This window comes from Zootoca vivipara, chromosome 5 (genome assembly GCF_963506605.1).
Source record: "Zootoca vivipara chromosome 5, rZooViv1.1, whole genome shotgun sequence".
NCBI classification, from domain to species: Eukaryota; Metazoa; Chordata; class Lepidosauria; order Squamata; family Lacertidae; genus Zootoca; species Zootoca vivipara.
The window spans coordinates 36,389,518-36,408,385 of NC_083280.1; the positions used below are offsets into that span (position 1 = coordinate 36,389,518).

At 40.0% G+C, this 18,868-nt stretch overlaps 1 protein-coding gene across 1 annotated transcript in view; it reads left to right on the top strand.

Annotated features, from left to right (window-relative positions):
• Positions 1–18,806, top strand: part of PAK2 (p21 (RAC1) activated kinase 2) — a 41,345-nt gene extending 22,539 nt beyond the window's left edge. The window contains exons 2-15 of the mRNA XM_035132445.2: positions 116–326; positions 1,744–1,844; positions 2,235–2,385; positions 3,630–3,661; positions 4,592–4,690; positions 5,562–5,691; positions 6,915–6,978; positions 7,527–7,575; positions 8,707–8,819; positions 9,795–9,912; positions 11,107–11,206; positions 12,991–13,187; positions 13,372–13,509; positions 15,057–18,806. Coding sequence (XP_034988336.2) covers positions 140–326; positions 1,744–1,844; positions 2,235–2,385; positions 3,630–3,661; positions 4,592–4,690; positions 5,562–5,691; positions 6,915–6,978; positions 7,527–7,575; positions 8,707–8,819; positions 9,795–9,912; positions 11,107–11,206; positions 12,991–13,187; positions 13,372–13,509; positions 15,057–15,143 — 1,566 coding nt within the window. The 5' untranslated portion in view covers positions 116–139 and the 3' untranslated portion in view covers positions 15,144–18,806. The remainder of the gene's footprint in view (positions 1–115; positions 327–1,743; positions 1,845–2,234; positions 2,386–3,629; positions 3,662–4,591; positions 4,691–5,561; positions 5,692–6,914; positions 6,979–7,526; positions 7,576–8,706; positions 8,820–9,794; positions 9,913–11,106; positions 11,207–12,990; positions 13,188–13,371; positions 13,510–15,056) is intronic.
• Positions 18,807–18,868: the final 62 nt, after the last annotated feature.

Below are 18,868 nucleotides of genomic sequence, written 5' to 3' on the forward strand. Positions count from 1 at the left end.
CCCCTATAGAGAATATTAACAATGTGTGTAAGACTTGGAAGTCAAGAAGAGTAAACAAGGTGTAACATGCTTTAGCTACCGTATCTCTACTGACTCTGTGTTTATTTAATTGCAGTGCATTGACTAGCCATTAAGTATCATGTCTGACAACGGCGAACTCGAAGATAAGCCACCAGCTCCACCTGTTCGGATGAGCAGCACTATCTTCAGTTCAGGAGGGAAAGATCCATTATCTGCTAATCATAGCTTGAAACCCCTGCCCTCTGTTCCAGAAGAGAAAAAGCCTAGGAACAAAATCATCTCTATTTTCTCTGGCACTGAAAAAGGTAAGTTGCTGCATTTTGTGGGTTCAATACATTCTTCCCTTTCAACTCCATTGTGCCACATGCTTGCTTTTAGCTAGGAAACACATCCCTTACAGAACAGTGCAATACGGGTCTCATTTTAGTGATTGCACTGGCACGCAAAAAAGTAGCAACCAGCTTCACTGTTACTCAGCTGGGCAAATGCTGTGGGACACCTTGGTTTTGTGTTCTCTTTCTGTCTGTCCCTCTCCCTAGGAGTAGGGGAAATCATCTGGTTGAGTACATGCAGGTTTTCTCTCTGTCCCTCTTCTTGCTAAGAAGAGATTGGCCAAAAGCAGGCCATTCCAGCCAGGGTAGATCCAGATAGACTCCTGTGACAGAGGTCTACCTGGAGGCAGCACATTGGAGCTATGTCTGTTTTCTCTTCCTCCCCCTTCTCCAGGAGGCAGAAAGAAACAGACTGGTTTATAGTCTATGAAATGGAGAATCACCCTTCTTTTTACGAGGGGATGGGAAGAGAAGCAGCCTGTAGAATTACAACACAACTGAACATACTGTACACTCTTGTCTAGTTGGTTGGAGGCAATCCTCCCTGGATTCATTTTTGTTAAAAGAAATTTAATACATGAAGTCAGACTATAGGCCCATCTAGCTCAGTATTGCCTACTGTCACTGACAGCTGCAATCCTAATCCCACGCGTCTAGAAGCAAGCCCTATTGAATTTAACAGGACTTACCTCCGAGTAGACATGGTTAGGAGTGTCTTGTAAATTTCACTAAGCCCACTTTTGACTAAAATTAGTAGAGCTGTGTTACAGACTTGTGCAGCTTTAATGTTTTGAAAGTTTGGAGGATTTGAGAAAATTACGCAAATGTTTTGGAGAAAATGGCTGGGGAAAATGAAAATGCTTACATCTTAATCTTCATTATAGTCTTTAACTGCCCACCTAATTGTAAGCTTAGACTGTGATGAAAAATATAGGCTGCAAATGTACTTAGCTCACACAAGTACAATGTTATAGAGCCAACATGCAGAAACTAGTTTCAAATGGTCACTTTCCAGTTTGAATTGCAAACACAAAGATGCAGGAAAATCTAGGCAAAATGCCTTCACCCTACCAAGCAAGAAAAGCAGACCCGAAAAAGTAGGCAGCCCCCTCCTGCAAACAACCAAATGCCCTCAATTAAAATAAAAAATTGAGAGGGGCGGGGAGGGGGCTTAGTGAGTGCCAGGATGGGTGTTTGAGTTTCTTTCTACATGACTTAGCTGAAATGTAGTACATGCCAGTTTCAAGACATCCTGGTTACTAGAATCATGGGACATATTTGTGCAACTAATAGTTATGTTTAAAGAATATTTGCTGGCTAGGTTTACTAAATTTTAAAAGCGCTTTTTTACAGCTGTTTTCCTAGGCTGACTATTCTGTTGTTCTTGTAGGGAGTAGGAAAAAGGAAAAAGAAAGGCCTGAAATCTCTCCCCCATCAGACTTTGAACATACCATTCATGTTGGCTTTGATGCAGTTACAGGAGAATTCACTGTAAGTATGCCAAGCTTCTCTCTGTTCAGTGTGTACTAACTTATGGTTGCTAAGAAATAGAGTATTTTCTTTTTAAGCACTGTTGTTACCAGTGTATTTCATCACTAAAAACATCCTCAATACATATTTCTCCTGTTGCACCAATAGGAAAGCTATAGAAAACTGAAATAATGAAATGGGGTAAATTTAACTTAAAATAGATGTTATGTTGCAAAATCCTGTTTCTCAGTATAACAACAAACTGGACCTCTTTATGAATTTTTTTTATGCTGACTTGTTTCATTGTATTGTCTGTAGGATCTTGAAAAAGTGATTTTGCCCTGTGTCCATATGAATTATTTAAACTTGTGGATTTTATACTTTAGATGTAATTTTGTATTCTTTTCCTAGGGAATGCCAGAGCAGTGGGCTCGGCTGCTACAGACGTCAAATATCACCAAGCTAGAACAGAAGAAGAATCCTCAAGCTGTCCTTGATGTGCTGAAGTTCTATGATTCTAAAGACACAGCAAGACAGAAATATTTGAGTTTTTCTGCTACAGGTAATCTTAAGACTACTGTGGACAAATTCAGGTGGAGCCTCAGATTGTTTTTGTGAAGCAATAAGAATTTGCTTCTAAAATGAGGAAGCAGTCTACAGTGAAACTCTTCAATGTATAGTGCTTTGGAAAAATGGCAGTGTGGGGCATCAGCTTTCAGTAGGCCAAGATTCTAATGATGGATAAGATCCATTACTGCCCCTTTAGTTTGAATAGTTAGAAGTTGTTTATTTGAAGTACTTGATCATGAAAGGATAAGTAATATCCATTAATTTTCTTAAACATTTTTGAGTCTACGGTCGCTATCTTTGTATTCCTATGTTTTTTGTTTTTTAGTAGGAAGTTAAACTTGAGTTACACACAATTGATTCCCAAAGGATGGAGGTTTAGAAGAAGAGTTGTAAAAAACTTGCAGGAATCATTGTATATATTGATATGTTGTCATTAACAGTAGGATGGCGAATTGTAGTGAGCCCTTGTACAAAATTGAAGGGGAAGGATCTTGAAATTCTAAAGCAGACATAGTTGGATTCAACCCTAAGTCATACTCAAAGTTAACACATTAAAATCAGTGCAGTTAATCAAGTTTACAGATTTCACTCTGCTCTCTGTGTGTGGAGTTGGCTACAACCCATATGCTACTTTATACTTTCAGTTATTCTCTGTATTTGATGAGGACAGATTTTCAGAATAGAATATTCTCACATTACTAATGAATTTAAATTTTAACATAGGCTCACAAAAGTACTGTGAACTAACAACAAATGTGAACATGTAAATTAAAAAAAACAGACAAACAAGGCTTATAATACCAAAATGAGGTGAAGACTTGGCTTGCCCTTAATTTGGGGTTTGAATTCACATATTGGTTTAGGGGCCAACAAGTTCGGGTTTATCTACACGTATAAAACTTTGCTTTCCCAGATTATCCTTAATTTTATGTAACAGTTTTGGTATTGACTTTCTGTTTATGTAGAGGTTTTGTTTAATAGAAAATAAAACTGGCTCTAAATGTTTTAGGCACCAATTATATCCACATTTATCTAGAAAGCTGGGTGTTTTTTTTAAGAAAGTGAACATATTCTACTGAGAGCATGAAAGAAGAATAGAGTTCTTAACTCACATTTCAATCTCTCCCATAGAAAGACCCCAATACTTTTCATTTAGCATTGTTGCTCCTATTGTAAAATGCTATAACATCTTTCGGTGTTTCTGTTGGTTAAATTTTCAAATTTCTCTTTTTTTAGACAAAGATGGATTCCCTTCAGGAGCACCAGCAGTAAGTTTGCTTTATTACATTCCTTACAATTCTCAGAAGTATTCACACTGCTCTATTGCAGTTCTTGATGTGAATCAAGCCTAGTGAGTTACAAGTATTATCTGGTTTGAGGTATGAGTCACCAGAGAGACACTTCACCTGACTTCTTTTTTTAAAAAATTAAAGCTGGATACATCAGTAGATGGGATTCTTTCTTGGTCCACTCCTGTAATTTATGACGTAACTTATCATGTGGTTGACAAGTTCAGAGGCTGCTGTTGTATCAAAACCAAAGTTCCGTATATCCACTCTCTTGCTTGCCAGTAGCAAGACCCACCCCCCGGTCCAGGGTGCATCAAAACATTGCTTCTCCTTTCCTTCCTCATTTCAACCGTTGAGAGGTTATTTTTTTGTCCTTTTGAGCAGGGCTTCTTTGGCCAGTGCTTTTGCTGGCTTCGTGTACTATTGTTACTGCCTCCTGCACAAGCCCCTAGGGAAGGGGGAGAGATTATATACTTTATTCACTCCACAGAGAACTTGGGGAGTGGGTGGAGGAGGGAGTGCAGAGGCAGTAGCAGTGAGGAGCTGCTTGAAATGCTATTATCGGGATAGACAAACTGTGGCTATAGGGCTGCATGCAGCTCCTAGCCTAATTTTAAAAGGTCTCTGCAAGCAATCAGTTCAGACCCCTGGCAAGAGTGATCTGCCTCTCTCCTAGCAGCCTGTTGGGCAGTGGAGAAACCTACTGCAGGTATACCATCCTCAATAGATTAGTTCAGAGGCAATGCAACCCTCAACAGAAAAAATAGTTTCCCACTCCAACTAACTATTCTGTTCTTATAGTTCTGTATACTTCCTTATAGTGAACTTTCTAAATGTTCTATAGTAGGGCTTAATTTCTTTTACTTCTTTCTTTAAAAAACAAAACAAAACAAAACCCAAAACTTCTAGCCCAATGCAAAAGGGTCAGAGCCTGCAGCACCTGAAGAGGAAGATGATGATGAAGTGGCTCCTCCAGTTATTGCCCCACGACCGGATCATACAAAATCAGTGAGTCGTTTTATTTCACCTAATAGTTTCTGTCCATAACTTACCAGTCTGCAGGTACAATGGGAACATGATTTGGGAGTCTCGTATTCAAATCTCACTTTAGCCAGGAAAAAAAATCCCCAGATTTCAGCAGTGGTGCTAATCTATATCTTGGAAATAATATTGACCTATGTGGTATATGTGAAGCTCTTGAAGGGAGGCGGCAATGCTATAGAAATATATAAAGTAGTGGTAGAATCCTTTCTCATAATAGCAGTACTCTTTGTGGAGGCTTTCAGCCAGCCGTTTCCTCCAAATTGTGCATTCTACCTCTCTCCTTCCTTTGAGCTGGGGGGTGGGGTTGTTTCGCTGAGCATGTTGATACCTGCCTCTTGTTGTTCAGTGCCTCCACTCTAGTTCCATCTCTTCTCAGTACTCCCCACTTGAGTTTCCTATTAGAGGGGGCGACTGGCTTTTACTTTGAAACAGCATTACTTGTGAAGTGAGAGCTTGGCTTGAATAGTTGTTTCTGAGTTTGCAAAGAATGTTTTAGTAGTTGTATACAAGGGAATGTTACTGTAATTTGCAAAATGGTTTGGGAATGTTCTTATCTACCATACTCCATTTAGAGCTTAGTTCAATAAAGGATTCATAACGACTGTATGCTACTGTAATATACAGCAGTCAGTTGTTGTAATTAAGTCCCTAATGCTACAAAAACCTATAGATATTCATATCAGCCAATAGGCTGTAGTAGCCGTGGAGCCACATTGACTAAAAGGATAGCCATAAATCTTTCATGAGAGATGTTCACTATTTATGGCAGTTTCAACCTGAAAAGAGATTTCTTACAGGAATATAATGGCTTTATAACTATGATATTTCCTTGCAGATTTATACGCGATCCGTAATAGATCCCATCCCAGCACCTTCTGGTGACACAGGTGACACAGTTGCTAAATCAGCAGATAAGCAGAAGAAGAAAGTTAAGATGTCAGATGAAGAAATCACGGAAAAGCTGCGTAAGTTGAAAGTCTAAGCTGGCACTTTACTAGGGATATGTATATGATTAGCCCAAAGTCATATGTACTGAGTATTCTGTATGGTGAATCAGCCATTGTCCCTTCCAGTCACACACTGTATTTAACCTTATTTTGACAACTTTTCACCCCTTTGTAGGAATTGTGAGCAGATTCTCCTGAAAAGAGGCATTGTGTGAATGGTGTGAGCATTGTTATTGGTAGCTAGCACTCCAGGAGTTGAGGAAATGCTGAAGCAGGAACTTATAGCTGATGCATTGTTAAGGAGCATATCCTGTGTTTGCACTGTTCTCACATTATTTTTCACAGGCAGCAAACATTTTTGTATGAATAGACCTATATAGGTACAGCTCTTCCTATCCAGGATAGGGACAAGATGTGACAGTGTTTTAGAAAGTAATGAAAAAGTGGCTGTTTGTACTACGTTGAAAACTGCTTTTACTATCCAAAATACTCATATTATGTTGTCTTATGAAAGTGTGAATATTTAATGGAAAGGCTTTTATCAATATTTTGTTACACTACATTTGGTAGCTGCTTAGAGCAGTGTGCTTGAGATGATCATGAAGAGTCTTCGTCTGTTTAAAATAACTTGTGTGAAGTGGTTTGATTTTTGAGAATAGTTGTGGGATTTTATAGAAGTTTCAGCATTTCAATAATTCAACATTCTAGGCATGTACGTATATGTTGCTCATACTAATTCCATTGTCAGCAGTAAATTAAGCAAAAACCGACTTCCGAATGCTCGTAATTACACCTGCTAATCATAATGAAGAAATATATGCCATGAGTGATATGTACAATTGAGGTTCTTGTAAAGGTTTAGATCACTGCTGCATCGTTGAAGAAGATGAAATGGTGTGGATCTTAACTTTCCTTCTGTGAATGGAACACTTTGCATTCATGGAACAAAGTTTTCCTGCTTCCTCATTCCTTTTGTTGGCTCCTGTACCTCCTGAAAGTTTGCTCCTGAGATTTGGAGTATCCTTGGAATATGGTGTGGGTATGGGATGGCTCAGGAGGCATCAAGTTGAAAAGGGACTTGACGAAAGTCCTTGCCTCCTTTAATTGAACAGAGGAACAACTTAGGAACTGAATCAGCGTTGACTGTTGTATTGGTTGAAATGTTATGTATTAGCTTTCCAACGAAAGTCAATAGTGCATCTTAGTTGGTTTATAATACTCCATATGAAATTTTCTTTTAGGAACTATTGTGAGTATAGGAGATCCCAAGAAAAAATATACAAGATATGAAAAAATAGGACAGGGGTGAGTACTGACTATGAAATGTGTTAGTGGAAGTACCTGTTTTCTTTCTCATATTTGGCATTTGGCTTCTGTTTACAAAACCAGAAGTGTCAACAATAGATTAGTATACATAATAACAACCAAATGCAAACCCCCAACAGAAGTGGAAATTTTGAAACAATTATTTTGAGTGCTTTGCTACTTACCCTTTACTTTATGGGATGAGGAGGAACATTTGAAAAAGAATTCCAGTCAGCTTGCCATTTATTTGCTGTCTATCTTTGGACTGTTACTGGGGCAGTGGAGTATGGAATTAACTTATCTTAAGCATCAGTTATCTGACTAGTAGTCTGTGTCTAGATAATATTGCAAAATGCTCTGTTAAAAGGAAGGTCTTGTTTTTCCTATTTTTTATTTTATAGGCATTGATCTTATTCTGTTGAATTTTTTAACCTAGAACTGGAATAAAAATCAAGTACAGTGAAAGTTAGTGCAGCCTCTTTACCTGTTCATGCACATATGTATTAGAGATGTGAATGATAATAGAATTGTGTATTTTCTTTTCATAGGGCTTCGGGTACAGTTTTCATTGCCATTGATGTAGCAACAGGACAGGAGGTAGGAACAATATACCTTCTACCACCTTTGACTTTTCTTTTTAGAGTGGTCAAATCAAATATTACTGTGCTTTGGTTGGTTGGTTTTTGTTTTTAAAGACTCATCTCCCAATAGTGAATTCCACATGGCTGTGTGCAGAAGTAATTGCTTTGTACTGTAGAATCAGATGATAAATTTTAAAATAACATTTTGCAAAAATCAAATGCATGGAATTGGTTCTAAATCAGCCTTCTGCAACCAAGTGGCTTCCAAATCTTCTGGACTACAACTCAAATCGCCCCTGAATGCTGTCTATGGCTGATGGGGTTATGGTCCATAACATCTGGAGGGCACCACGTTTGGGAAGGCTGTTCAAAATTCCAAAAGGACGTTAAGTTGTTAATTAAAGTCTCCCATGTTTTTATCATAGAAAGCTGCTTCTGTTTAAAGAGTTAAATTATAGTTTATAATTCATTATGATGCCATCATTTGTGACTATGATGTTTGTGAGAGCTTCCCCTTTCCCAGGTTTGTGGGAGAGCTAGTGCTTTCTTTTTTCTTTTGCAATAGAGTCTTATCTGTCACTGTTAGTTCATAATTAGTAAGAACTTAAATGCTTTTTAAAATGTGGAAAACTGAGTTTCTTGAATATAAATGTGAATCAAAATTGGTGTCAACTACTGTAGACCTCATTTTTGGGGTGAGAAAAAATGGGCACACACCACTATGCCTCTTTTTTGGCTGTCTGGTGCCCTTGTTTCAGATTCAAACCATAAGAGCCAATTTTAGTACATGTTATCAGGCTTAATTGTGTAGTCTTGTTGCTGTTGTTTTTATTTCATTCTTCTGAATGCAATAAAACTACCTTATGTTCACCCCTGCACATTCTTGGCTCTCGTAGTTTCAGACTTTGTTGTTAGTGAACATTTCTTTTGCTGCCAAAACGTCCTGCCAACTTTTGTCTGTGAGGATTACAGTATGTTAGTTACTTGGATCAGTTCATCTGTCAACGGCAACCAAATGGTTATCTCAGGAAAAGGAATATAAAGAAATTACCCATTTGCCTTTTTATTGTAACGTTAGAAAATGTTAATACTACAATTGTCTTTCTTTGAATATGAACTTCTGTTGAATCCCTTTTCGCCCTTTAAGGTTGCTATTAAACAGATAAATCTTCAGAAACAACCCAAGAAGGAGTTGATTATCAATGAGATCCTGGTAATGAAAGAGTTGAAGAACCCAAACATAGTCAACTTTTTGGACAGGTAAAAAAGCACATGCTATAGCAGCTACAGAGTTCAGTTTGGACATGAAAGCCCAAATTCAAAGCCATACTAGGTTGTGAAGTTCACATCTTTAGACAAATCACTTTTTCCATCTCTTGCAAATTTTGAGAGACCAGGGTACTTCTCTGAGTCTTTGGAAGAAGGGTGGGATAAATATGCAATACATACTAGACTGGCATTTCTCCTAAGCTACAGAACACATTTAAATATCTGATACTTTTGTAATATAGCCTGAAATTTCCTTATTTCCTGTATCATTTGTTGTCATAAGTCAGGTTATCATATCAACTTCTTAAGAAGTCCAGATAATAGAGGCGTTTTATACTGTATATTAGTTACTTTATGGATTTACAAGATTTATATTTTGTAGACAAGGGAAGTGTCTCATACAAAACTGATGTTCCTGGAAACATGCACACAGACCTTCCTGCTGCAACTATTGCTTCAATTTTGGATCTTTTCCATATACAGTGAAACCTCGGTTGGTGAACACTTCAGAAGTCGAACATTTCGGCTTTTGAACACTGACAACCCGGAGGTGAATGCTTCCATCTTGGAAGTCGAACTGCTTCCGAGGCGTATTTCTCCATTTTTTCAATGGATTTTGCCGACTGGCAATTGAGCCTCGGTTGTCGAATGTTTCCAAAGTCAAATGGTCTTCTGGAACAGATTACGTTTGATGAGGTTCCACTGTTTATTTTCTCTAGCCTTTCCAACTATTGTGTCTGTTTGCATTTTGTTTTTCATCATTTAGTTTTTGGTTTGGATAGCCTGAGACCTTCAAGTGAAGGGGTGGCTATAAATAATTTCAATAAATATTTTTGTATTTTTTCTGTGATGTAAATCACATTGAGATTGTGTTGTACATGGTGATAGATAAAGTTGTAATAATAGTAATAATTACCTTGTCTCAATAATTTGTTATGTTTGAACTTCATCAATTTCTACCTTCAGTTTCCTAATGGAAGACGAACTGTTTGTCATAATGGAATATCTGGCTGGTGGATCCCTCACAGATGTTGTTACAGAGACTTGCATGGATGAGGCACAGATTGCCGCTGTCTGTCGAGAGGTAGGTGATAGATTGAAGAAAGAGAACATTTGCTTCCCCTAGCTAATTGACTTTTATTGTAATTGCATTTACATTATTGAGGGAGGTTTATCAAGGCTGGGAGTGGGAGCCTGTAGCCCAACATTTAGGTTTGAGCCTTGGGAAGTATCAGTGGCCGTGCAAGTCTTTTCATCTTCTGAAATACAAACCACAACATTTTAAGAGTACACACTGTCTAGTTTTCACCGAGGTAGCATCCCTGTACAGTGGTACCTCTACTTACGAATAACTCTACTTACGAATGGAGCTCCGTCCTCCATCTTGGATGCTGTTTTTTTTCGACATACGAATGTGCGTTCGGAACGCATTAAATTAGTAAGTAGAGGTACCACTGTATCTAGTCTGTACCAGTTCAGACCACGGGAGGGCTTATATAATGAAATGCTCTTCACAGAAGAAAAAGATTTGAACACATAGAAAACAATGTTGGAAAAGAGCAGCTGCTGATCCAGTTGTAGAGATTTAACTCATACTGGATGCAGTAGAATTCTCCATAAAAACATAGGTTAGTGGTTTGAAGAGTTTGGTGATTATTCTGGTGATTGCAGCTATTGTTAGGTTACTGTTGCGAGATTAATGAACTGCAAAAACTACAGTGAAACTTCAGAGATTTCAGCTGGCGATTAGTTCTTTCATTCTTTTTAAAGAAGAGAATGACTAAGCAAAGTCTGGGAAATGGCACAATTCACAAAAAGTAACAAAGTGTATTAGATAAAGAGAAGGAAGACAGCATAAATCAAGTTTTGAGATAGAGGGTGCCCCATTGCACATTATTTTATAGACCACTGGAAATTCAGGCACTGTATTTTTCTGTACTGTGAACATGCTTCCTTCTGAAGTAAACATATGAAAGACCTTTCATTAAAAGACAGTAGATTGACCTTAATTATGTCAATGCTTATTCATGGTTTTGTTTGATGTTTTTAGCTGGAAACTTTTTTGATATTAAAAAAGAGTGAAGATTTATATCATGGACATATTGTGTGTATTAAACTTATTAAGATTGTAAATATGGAACATAATTTTTGAAATTGCTAGACTATACAAATCATATGTTACCTAGTGTGTAAAGCATTGTTTGAGGTTACGCAACTCTCTATCCAATGTGAATTTTGAACATGTCTAGACAATATCCCTTCCATTGTTTCCATATAGTGTTTGCAAGCATTGGAATTCCTACATGCCAATCAGGTTATCCACAGAGATATTAAAAGTGACAACGTACTATTGGGAATGGATGGATCAGTTAAGCTGAGTAAGTGCATGTCAGTTACTTCCAAACGTGAAATATGTGGCTGAACAGTTGGATGGTGTTACTTTGCACATAAGTTTCACAGCAAAATCCACCGGTCTGAATTTTAGTGTAATACCTGCAGTGACAAATATAATTCTGGGCTCATCTGGAGTAGCTATGTGGCTGAGAAGACAGAATATATTATTTGGAAGCCACATAAATATTTTTGCCTCTATAGATCAGATTGCAGTATAAAGTAGGTTAAACTAAGCCAGCTTCATAACCCATGGTTTGAAATTGGCTTGTTTTGAAACTGACACAATGGACTGATTCACACATAAACCATGGTTTAGTGCCAGTGCCCACAATATGGCTTTGGAAGCATTTCATTGCATTTTCATTGACTTCTGGCTTCTTGTGTCATTTAGATAAGAGTAAAAGCTGTAGATGGTATGGTAGAGTACTTGCTTGCCTTTAGACTAAACAACAGATTCCATTTATAAATGTAAAGCAGCTTACCATTACATTCTGCATTGTTTAGCACAGGGGTCCCCAGACTTACCGGCGTTTGGGCTGGTTCCCACCGCGCCGATCGCGCGGCGGGCCGGAGGACAGGGGAGCGCGCGCCTGTGCGGGCCGGCGGGCGGGGGAGTGCGCGCCCGTGCGCATACGCACGGGCGCTTACTGGCGCGGCGGCGCACTTCCATGGTGGAAAAAGCGCCGAAAATCCGTTGTGCGCATGCGTATGGGCCTCCCCCGACCCGGAAGTGCACCAGAAATGACCTCTTCCGGGTCAGGAGAGGCCCATACGCATGTGCACAAAGGATTTTCGGCGCTTTTTCCCCGACCCGGAAGAGCGCTGCCGTGCTGCGCGCTGTAAGAGCGGGCAGCGGCGGGCGGTGGGGGTCGTCGCGGGCCAGATTGGCAGGCCAATTGGGCCGCATCCGGCCCCCGGGCCGTAGTCTGGGGACCCCTGGTTTAGCACATACTCTGCAAGTTTCATTTTTTTTAACCAGCAGATGGCAGTCTTGATTAGACTAACCTTGAAATTGTTCAATTGGCCGGAGTCCTCAATAGCATTCTTCTCTTCCGCTTCAGTTTAAAATTAGATTGAGTGCAAAAGCTAAGGCTCAAGGTTGGGATAATTAATAAACCAGAAGTACAGAATGCTAAATAGAGTAACAGCTGCATTCAGCAATCATGGATTAGTAATTTTTTTTGCTGTATGAGCTTAGTCAATAACTCCACACATTCCATTAAAAATTGTGGCTTGTAAGTTTAAAACTTCACTGGGAGTGGAGGGTTGCACTAAAATGAGATCCTTTTTCACAAGTCCCATGTCTTTTGTCGTGGTTGATCAATTGAGCTCTGAATTCATTCACTGCATCATGTTGCAACAGAAGCAGAAAGAACACGTCTGGGCTGAATGTGCAATAGTGTGAGGTATAAATAAGATGATAAGTTTCAGGTTAAGAACGGACCTCCAGAACGAATTAAGTTCTTAACCCGAGGTACTACTGTACAGTCCACCCTACCGCCTCATTCTGCTACATGTGTTGCAATAAGTGGTAGAATGAATGCACCACTGTTGGTAATGAATTGCACCACTGTTGGTAATGGATTCCGTTGCTAAAAGGATGTCTTCTTGGTGTGTGTGTGTGTGTGTTGAAGGAGCATCGTGTGAGCACTAAGACACCTGTAGCTTTTTCTGGAAGCATAATTGGGTAACCGGGTTACACCCAAAGTGTAGGACTTACTACTAATTTAACTTTCCAATAACTATACTCTTTTCTTCTTTTTTGTAGCTGATTTTGGTTTCTGTGCACAGATTACTCCAGAACAGAGCAAACGTAGTACTATGGTTGGAACACCTTATTGGATGGCTCCTGAAGTGGTCACACGAAAGGCCTATGGCCCCAAAGTAGATATCTGGTCCCTGGGTATCATGGCTATTGAAATGGTTGAAGGCGAACCCCCATATCTCAATGAAAACCCTTTGAGGGTAAGGCATAAGTTTTCAAGGAACTCTCGATTCCCTGGAACATAGCAAAACACAGTAAAAACCCACAAATTTTGAATGATTTTTCAGGTCCTTTACAGTTCTGATTTAAACTCAGCTGCTCATACAACCACTTTTTTGTTTTTTATAATGCCAAATTTTTTTATTTGTTTGTTTGTTCTTGCAGGCATTATATTTAATAGCAACAAACGGCACTCCAGAGTTGCAGAACCCAGAGAAATTGTCCCCAATATTTCGTGATTTTCTAAATAGTTGTTTGGAAATGGATGTAGAGAAAAGAGGGTCAGCCAAAGAACTGTTACAGGTAAAGCCGCTGGTATCTTGCAAATGGCATCAGTTGTAGACAGTGCTTTCTGTTGACAAGTCAAGCTACTGTAAAGGAAGACTGATATATGATCAACAAATTCAGAAAAAAATGGGATAGAATGGGGAACATAAAGGTAAAAAAGAATGGTCGAATTCCACATTGTGCTACCGTGTTTCTCATATTTTAAGGCATCCCTAAAAAATAAGGCATGGCAGGATTTTCCAGACCTGGCGAAATATAAGGCATACCCCGAAAATAAGACATGCTGGTACGGTATGGCAGGGCACGCCGCGCCAAGTCCCGACCCAGAGGGACCCAGCAAGGGCAGCAGTGCGCGCTTTGCCGAGCCCCAACTGAGCGGGAGCTGGCAAAGGCAGCAGCCCGCCGCCGGCTCGGAGCTCGAGCCGGCAAAGGCAGCAGCGGCGCTTTGCCGAGCTCCACCGAATCGGGTGAGAATTGCGTTCGTACCCCTGCCTTGCAGCCTCCGACCCTTCACCCAGGGCGTTCACACGTGCACCCCCACCCCCAACCCGCGTCCTCGTCTACCGGTACCTGAAAGCTGCGCACGCGGCATTCCAGCACAAAGCCGCCAGCCAGCGTCGGAAGAGGAGAAGGAGGTGCCGCCGAGAAACCCAGAAAGGGGAGGCGCAGCGGGAAGGAGGAGGAGACCGGCGGGGAGGGATCCGGAAAGTTGCGAGCGACTTCCTGCTCCCCCCCCAACGGAGCGAAAACCAGCAAAGGCAGCAGCCCGCTTCGGTGGAGCTCGGCAAAGCGCCGCTGCTGCCTTTGCCGGCTCGAGCTCCAAGCCGGCGGCGGGCTGCTGCCTTTGCCAGCTCCCGCTCAGTCGGGGCTCGGCAAAAAATAAGACGCCCCCGAAAATAAGCCATAGGCTTATTTTCTTGAGTAAAAAAAAATAAGACATGACTTATAATATGAGAAACACGGTAATATAGTGGTTCTGTCAGCACAAGCATTTCTCTTTGCCAGGTGGAAGAATCTCCCTTCTCCTTGCCCTGTCGCATTGTTCTGGGGATTCTCCTGACTCTATAGAGTGCATTGGGAGAAGGGAGGGAGTCCTGTTGGGCCAGCAGGAGGCTTTTAGCTGGCTTCTGTTAGTGCACTGGGATAGCTGAATCCAACCTAGTAACTTTGTACATCTTAAAATTTTATTAGTAGATTTATATGACCACTCATCACTGCATGTGCTCTGGACACCTTTTTATAAGAAAGTAGTAGTAATAATAATAATAATTGCAAAGGATTGACTAAGGATTCAACTAGGTTTTACTCAGAGTAGACCTGTTGAAGGCAATGATCATTGGTAAGTTAATTTTAATAACTCTACTCCGAATAAGACTTAGCTGAATACCACCCACTAATACTGATCATTTTTCAGTATGATGTAGGCACAGTAGGTAACCTGTCTGCCTAGTCATCTCTCCTTTGCATTGATTGCTAAGTGTATGACTCAAAATGCTGCTGCTGCTGGAGTTTCCTTTTAAGTGTTCTTTCATTAAAAGGTTGTTTCTTTTCTTTTCTGTTAGCATCCTTTCCTGAAACTGGCCAAACCTTTGTCAAGCTTGACGCCGTTGATCCTAGCAGCCAAAGAAGCAATGAAGAGTAACCGTTAGCTTTGCTGCTGTGGCCTTCATCATTTTTATTTTTTTGTTTTTAAAGTTTTTCATAATATATAAATTGTTGCTCTTGTTAGGGAGGTTCAAAGTCTGCAAAAGGGAAAAAAAGATCTCTCACCTGGAAGACACAAGAGAAGAAAAAATGGTGGTGGTAGTAGTGAACTCTTCTGGAAGAAGTTGTGAACTGAATCACTGGCCTTTTCACCACTTTTGCAGACAACGCAGATGTATTTTCCTATGCCTGGGAGGTGTTTTTATTATGACTTTGCTGTACCAGAACCCATTCATTGTGCTCTGTTGGGCACTTTCAATACTTGAACAACAGATTCAAGCTTTTGGAGGGAGGCATTACTTTGATCTGCTGACCTCCCCCCCTCCCCCCCTTCCATTTCTCAGTCATTCAAATTATTGCAACCTCTGAGTTACTAAAAGGCAGATATGGTAGAAATGTGAAAATTCCTCTTATTCACCTATCTCTTAGCATACAATTTAGCTATAACTGCATTGTAGCATTAACCACCCAGCTACCTAGGAACTGTATTTTTTCCCCAATGACTGTTCTTAAAGACAGAAGAACATGAGTAGAGGGGAAGAAAAAGGTTCAGCAACGTCTGATACAGAATTTTGTTGCATGGACTTTTTAACATAAGGGAAAGATGCCTCTGACTTTAGGAGATTGAATACATGTGGGGAAGAGGAAAAAAGTGTTGCTTTTCTTTTCTTGGTTAATGCTCAAACTATCCCGTGGGCTCGGGGAGAGAACTCCATCCCTGTGACTTGTCTTCCATTCCTTCCTTGCCTGTGTAGGCTTGTTGGTAACATTTTAAAGGGATGTCTTGAAAGTGTGTGGTTTTATAGCAAAGTGTTGTATCCATGTTCTGACTTGGGCTTTGGGCTTTATGCTGGTGCCTTCTGAATTTTTTAATTGCTCTTCTTTGTCTTAAGTACCTTTTGTATATGTTGTACATTTCCCCTCCAAACAACTTTGGAGCTGTCAGGATTAAGTATTAGAGCTCTCTTCTTTTTATATGTATAAAAATGTATATCTTCACCATTTCTACTAACAAAGACCCAGCAGATTTTCAAAAATGGAAGATCCAAGACTTTTTGTATAATTCAGCCAACTGAATCTTCTGAACACCAAAAGTGCTATTCTGTGGAGACAAACAATTGGAGATGGCAAAGTAGTCTAGATTCAACATTATTTGAATTGGCTTGTGAGTGGCTGCAGAACCTTGCCTTCTCGTGGTGATCCCTTCTCTTGAAAGACTTACCAACTGTTATGGCTGTAGACAAACACAAGATAAAGTGCCTCCCTAAATGAAAGAAAGTAATTGGAGCTGTGGAGGAATTGAAGTTCTGGTTGAGGTGGCCAGGTGCATCGTGGGGATTCTTCAGTGACATCAGCCTTCTCGAAGCACTGTGTTTTATGTGCAGCTCTTTATCAAGAATTGCTAAGTGATGTGCCAAACAGTAACATAACAGACTTATTAATTTGGTGCTATAGCTTTGTCACATTCCTACGTGGTATTCTTGGGAGAACGTTTTAAAACCCTAGCTAAGAGGCAGTCTTTAATGCCTTTAATGCCTGATGGGCAATGAAAAGCCTGTTTCTTACCTGTGAACAATATTAATATGTGTTGACATAAGAGCATCATTTCTGCTGGGTTTCTTGAACAGGTTGCAAAATTCTGGGTTCTGAGTCATTGCATCACAAAGGGCTCCATTCCCTCAGATCTTGGAGCTTCTTGCACCCTGCTCTGTACCAACAAATGCCTTATTAATGCTGATGAAAGCAGTGCCATACTCCAACCTGCAGTCCTGTGTCCTATGAGAAGTATTCATTTGAAAACTGTAACAAAGCAGCTCAGTTGCTTTCAGAGCATTTTGAATGTGTTTTGGTTTAGTCCAAGAAATGTGTCCTGGGCTGAGTGGTATTTTAGGTGGTGTTCTTCCTCTGCCCATAACTTGCAATACAGTTACTATAACGTATAGAATAGCCATGCTCTTAAATTCGATTTATGTGAGTCAAACAAAGAGATTTAATGTATCTCCTACAATTACCTTTTCTTACCTTTGAGCTGTCGTCTGTTGCTGGCAATGGAATATGTGAGTATGTTGGTGTTTTTATGGTAGCAATTAAAAGGTAACACTTCTGAAATAAACAAAAAGCTCCATTTACTGATTTTTAATGTGATTTAAAATTATCTTAAATGAGTAGTTGACTGCCTCATCATGAGGGTTCTCAAATCCTCCTTTAAAAGTTACTTACAATTTGGGTTGGCTTAGGACTTGCTGCAGGACCCACTGGCAACTCCTGAGCCAGTCATGATCATGAGTACAATCACAGCATGTCTGCATGAGTGCTCCTTAAGTGTAGCAACTTTGTACTACGGCAGTGAGTTCATCTAATTTCCCTGTCCACTATTGCGATAAAGGGTTAGGGATAGAAGCAGACATAAACTGAATGGGAACTCTGTGTGTAACGTGAGTCATCAGGAAGTTCCTGATCATTGCGCAGTGATGCATGTGGTTTGCATGGTACACGGATGAACATGTATTGCCAATGTCTTAAAAGCTTGGTTTAGAAGTAGGAAAGTGGCTGTCTTTTTCTCCCCATCCCTTCTAATGTCTGGTTTGAATGTTCAAGATTGTATCTTCTGAGCACGGAAGTATAGCTTATGAGCTCAGGAGTAAGAACACTTAGCATAAAATTGCATAGGTTATTGACTCCTAACTGCTCTTCCTGCTAAAGATGCCTTAACCAAATTTCCAGGCACCAATGTGAGTAAATATTGATCGAATCACATAGTTACTCATGGCTTACTCACATAGTCGTCTTAGATTAGATGTTAAGCTGTTCAAACAGTATCCTGAATACTCCAGCATGGTACCAGATCCCAATTCAATGCATTGCTGCAAAAGACTGTTTTGTAGAGTTTCAAATCGTCGTAGCTGAGCATGTATTAAAGTGTTCAGGGCAACCACTTCATAGTTTCAATATTCCGTCTGGGCTTACAAAAAATCACCATGGATTGAAAATGCCCCCCCCCCCCGAACTCTGTTGAATCAGTCTTTGAGTGTTGGGAATGTTTGCAATGGCATGTTATGGTTATTGGTGTGAACCTACAAAGGAGGAGAGAAGGATACAGAAGGGTATCTCATTCCATGAAAGCAGGCTTCCCTGGAATGATGAGTTCCCAATTCTGCCCCCCCCCCCGCAAAAAAACAACCAGTTGAAATAGACATGACTACTTACCACAAATAAGTTTAGCATTTGCTGGTTTGAATGGAGACATTAACAACTTGAGAATATAACTCATTAACTTAAGCAATCACCATATGTGTTCCCTGGAGTAGTTTGGAGTCAATTAAACTCTGCTGTTAAGAGTTACAGAATTTCTTTGTCTTCATAGCTGGAATTAAGTACATCTTCTTGAAATTGTTTCCTTCTCTTTGTTCCCTTTCTCTCACTTCATCAGATGGAAATGAAAGTAGTGCAAGCTTTCAGGTTTTTTTTCTGTCTTCAGATTTTGTTGCCTTTTGTTTAATTTAATCCTATTCTGTTATTTAATTGTTACTGCAATATTAACTACTGTATTTGACTATGTTTAATGACTTTGTTCTTTCAGGGCTAGAAATAAACATTTCTAAAATGCTTGATGGTTCTCATTCTCTTTCTCACCCTCCCCAAATAGAGAGGCTTACTTGAGTTAATAGGG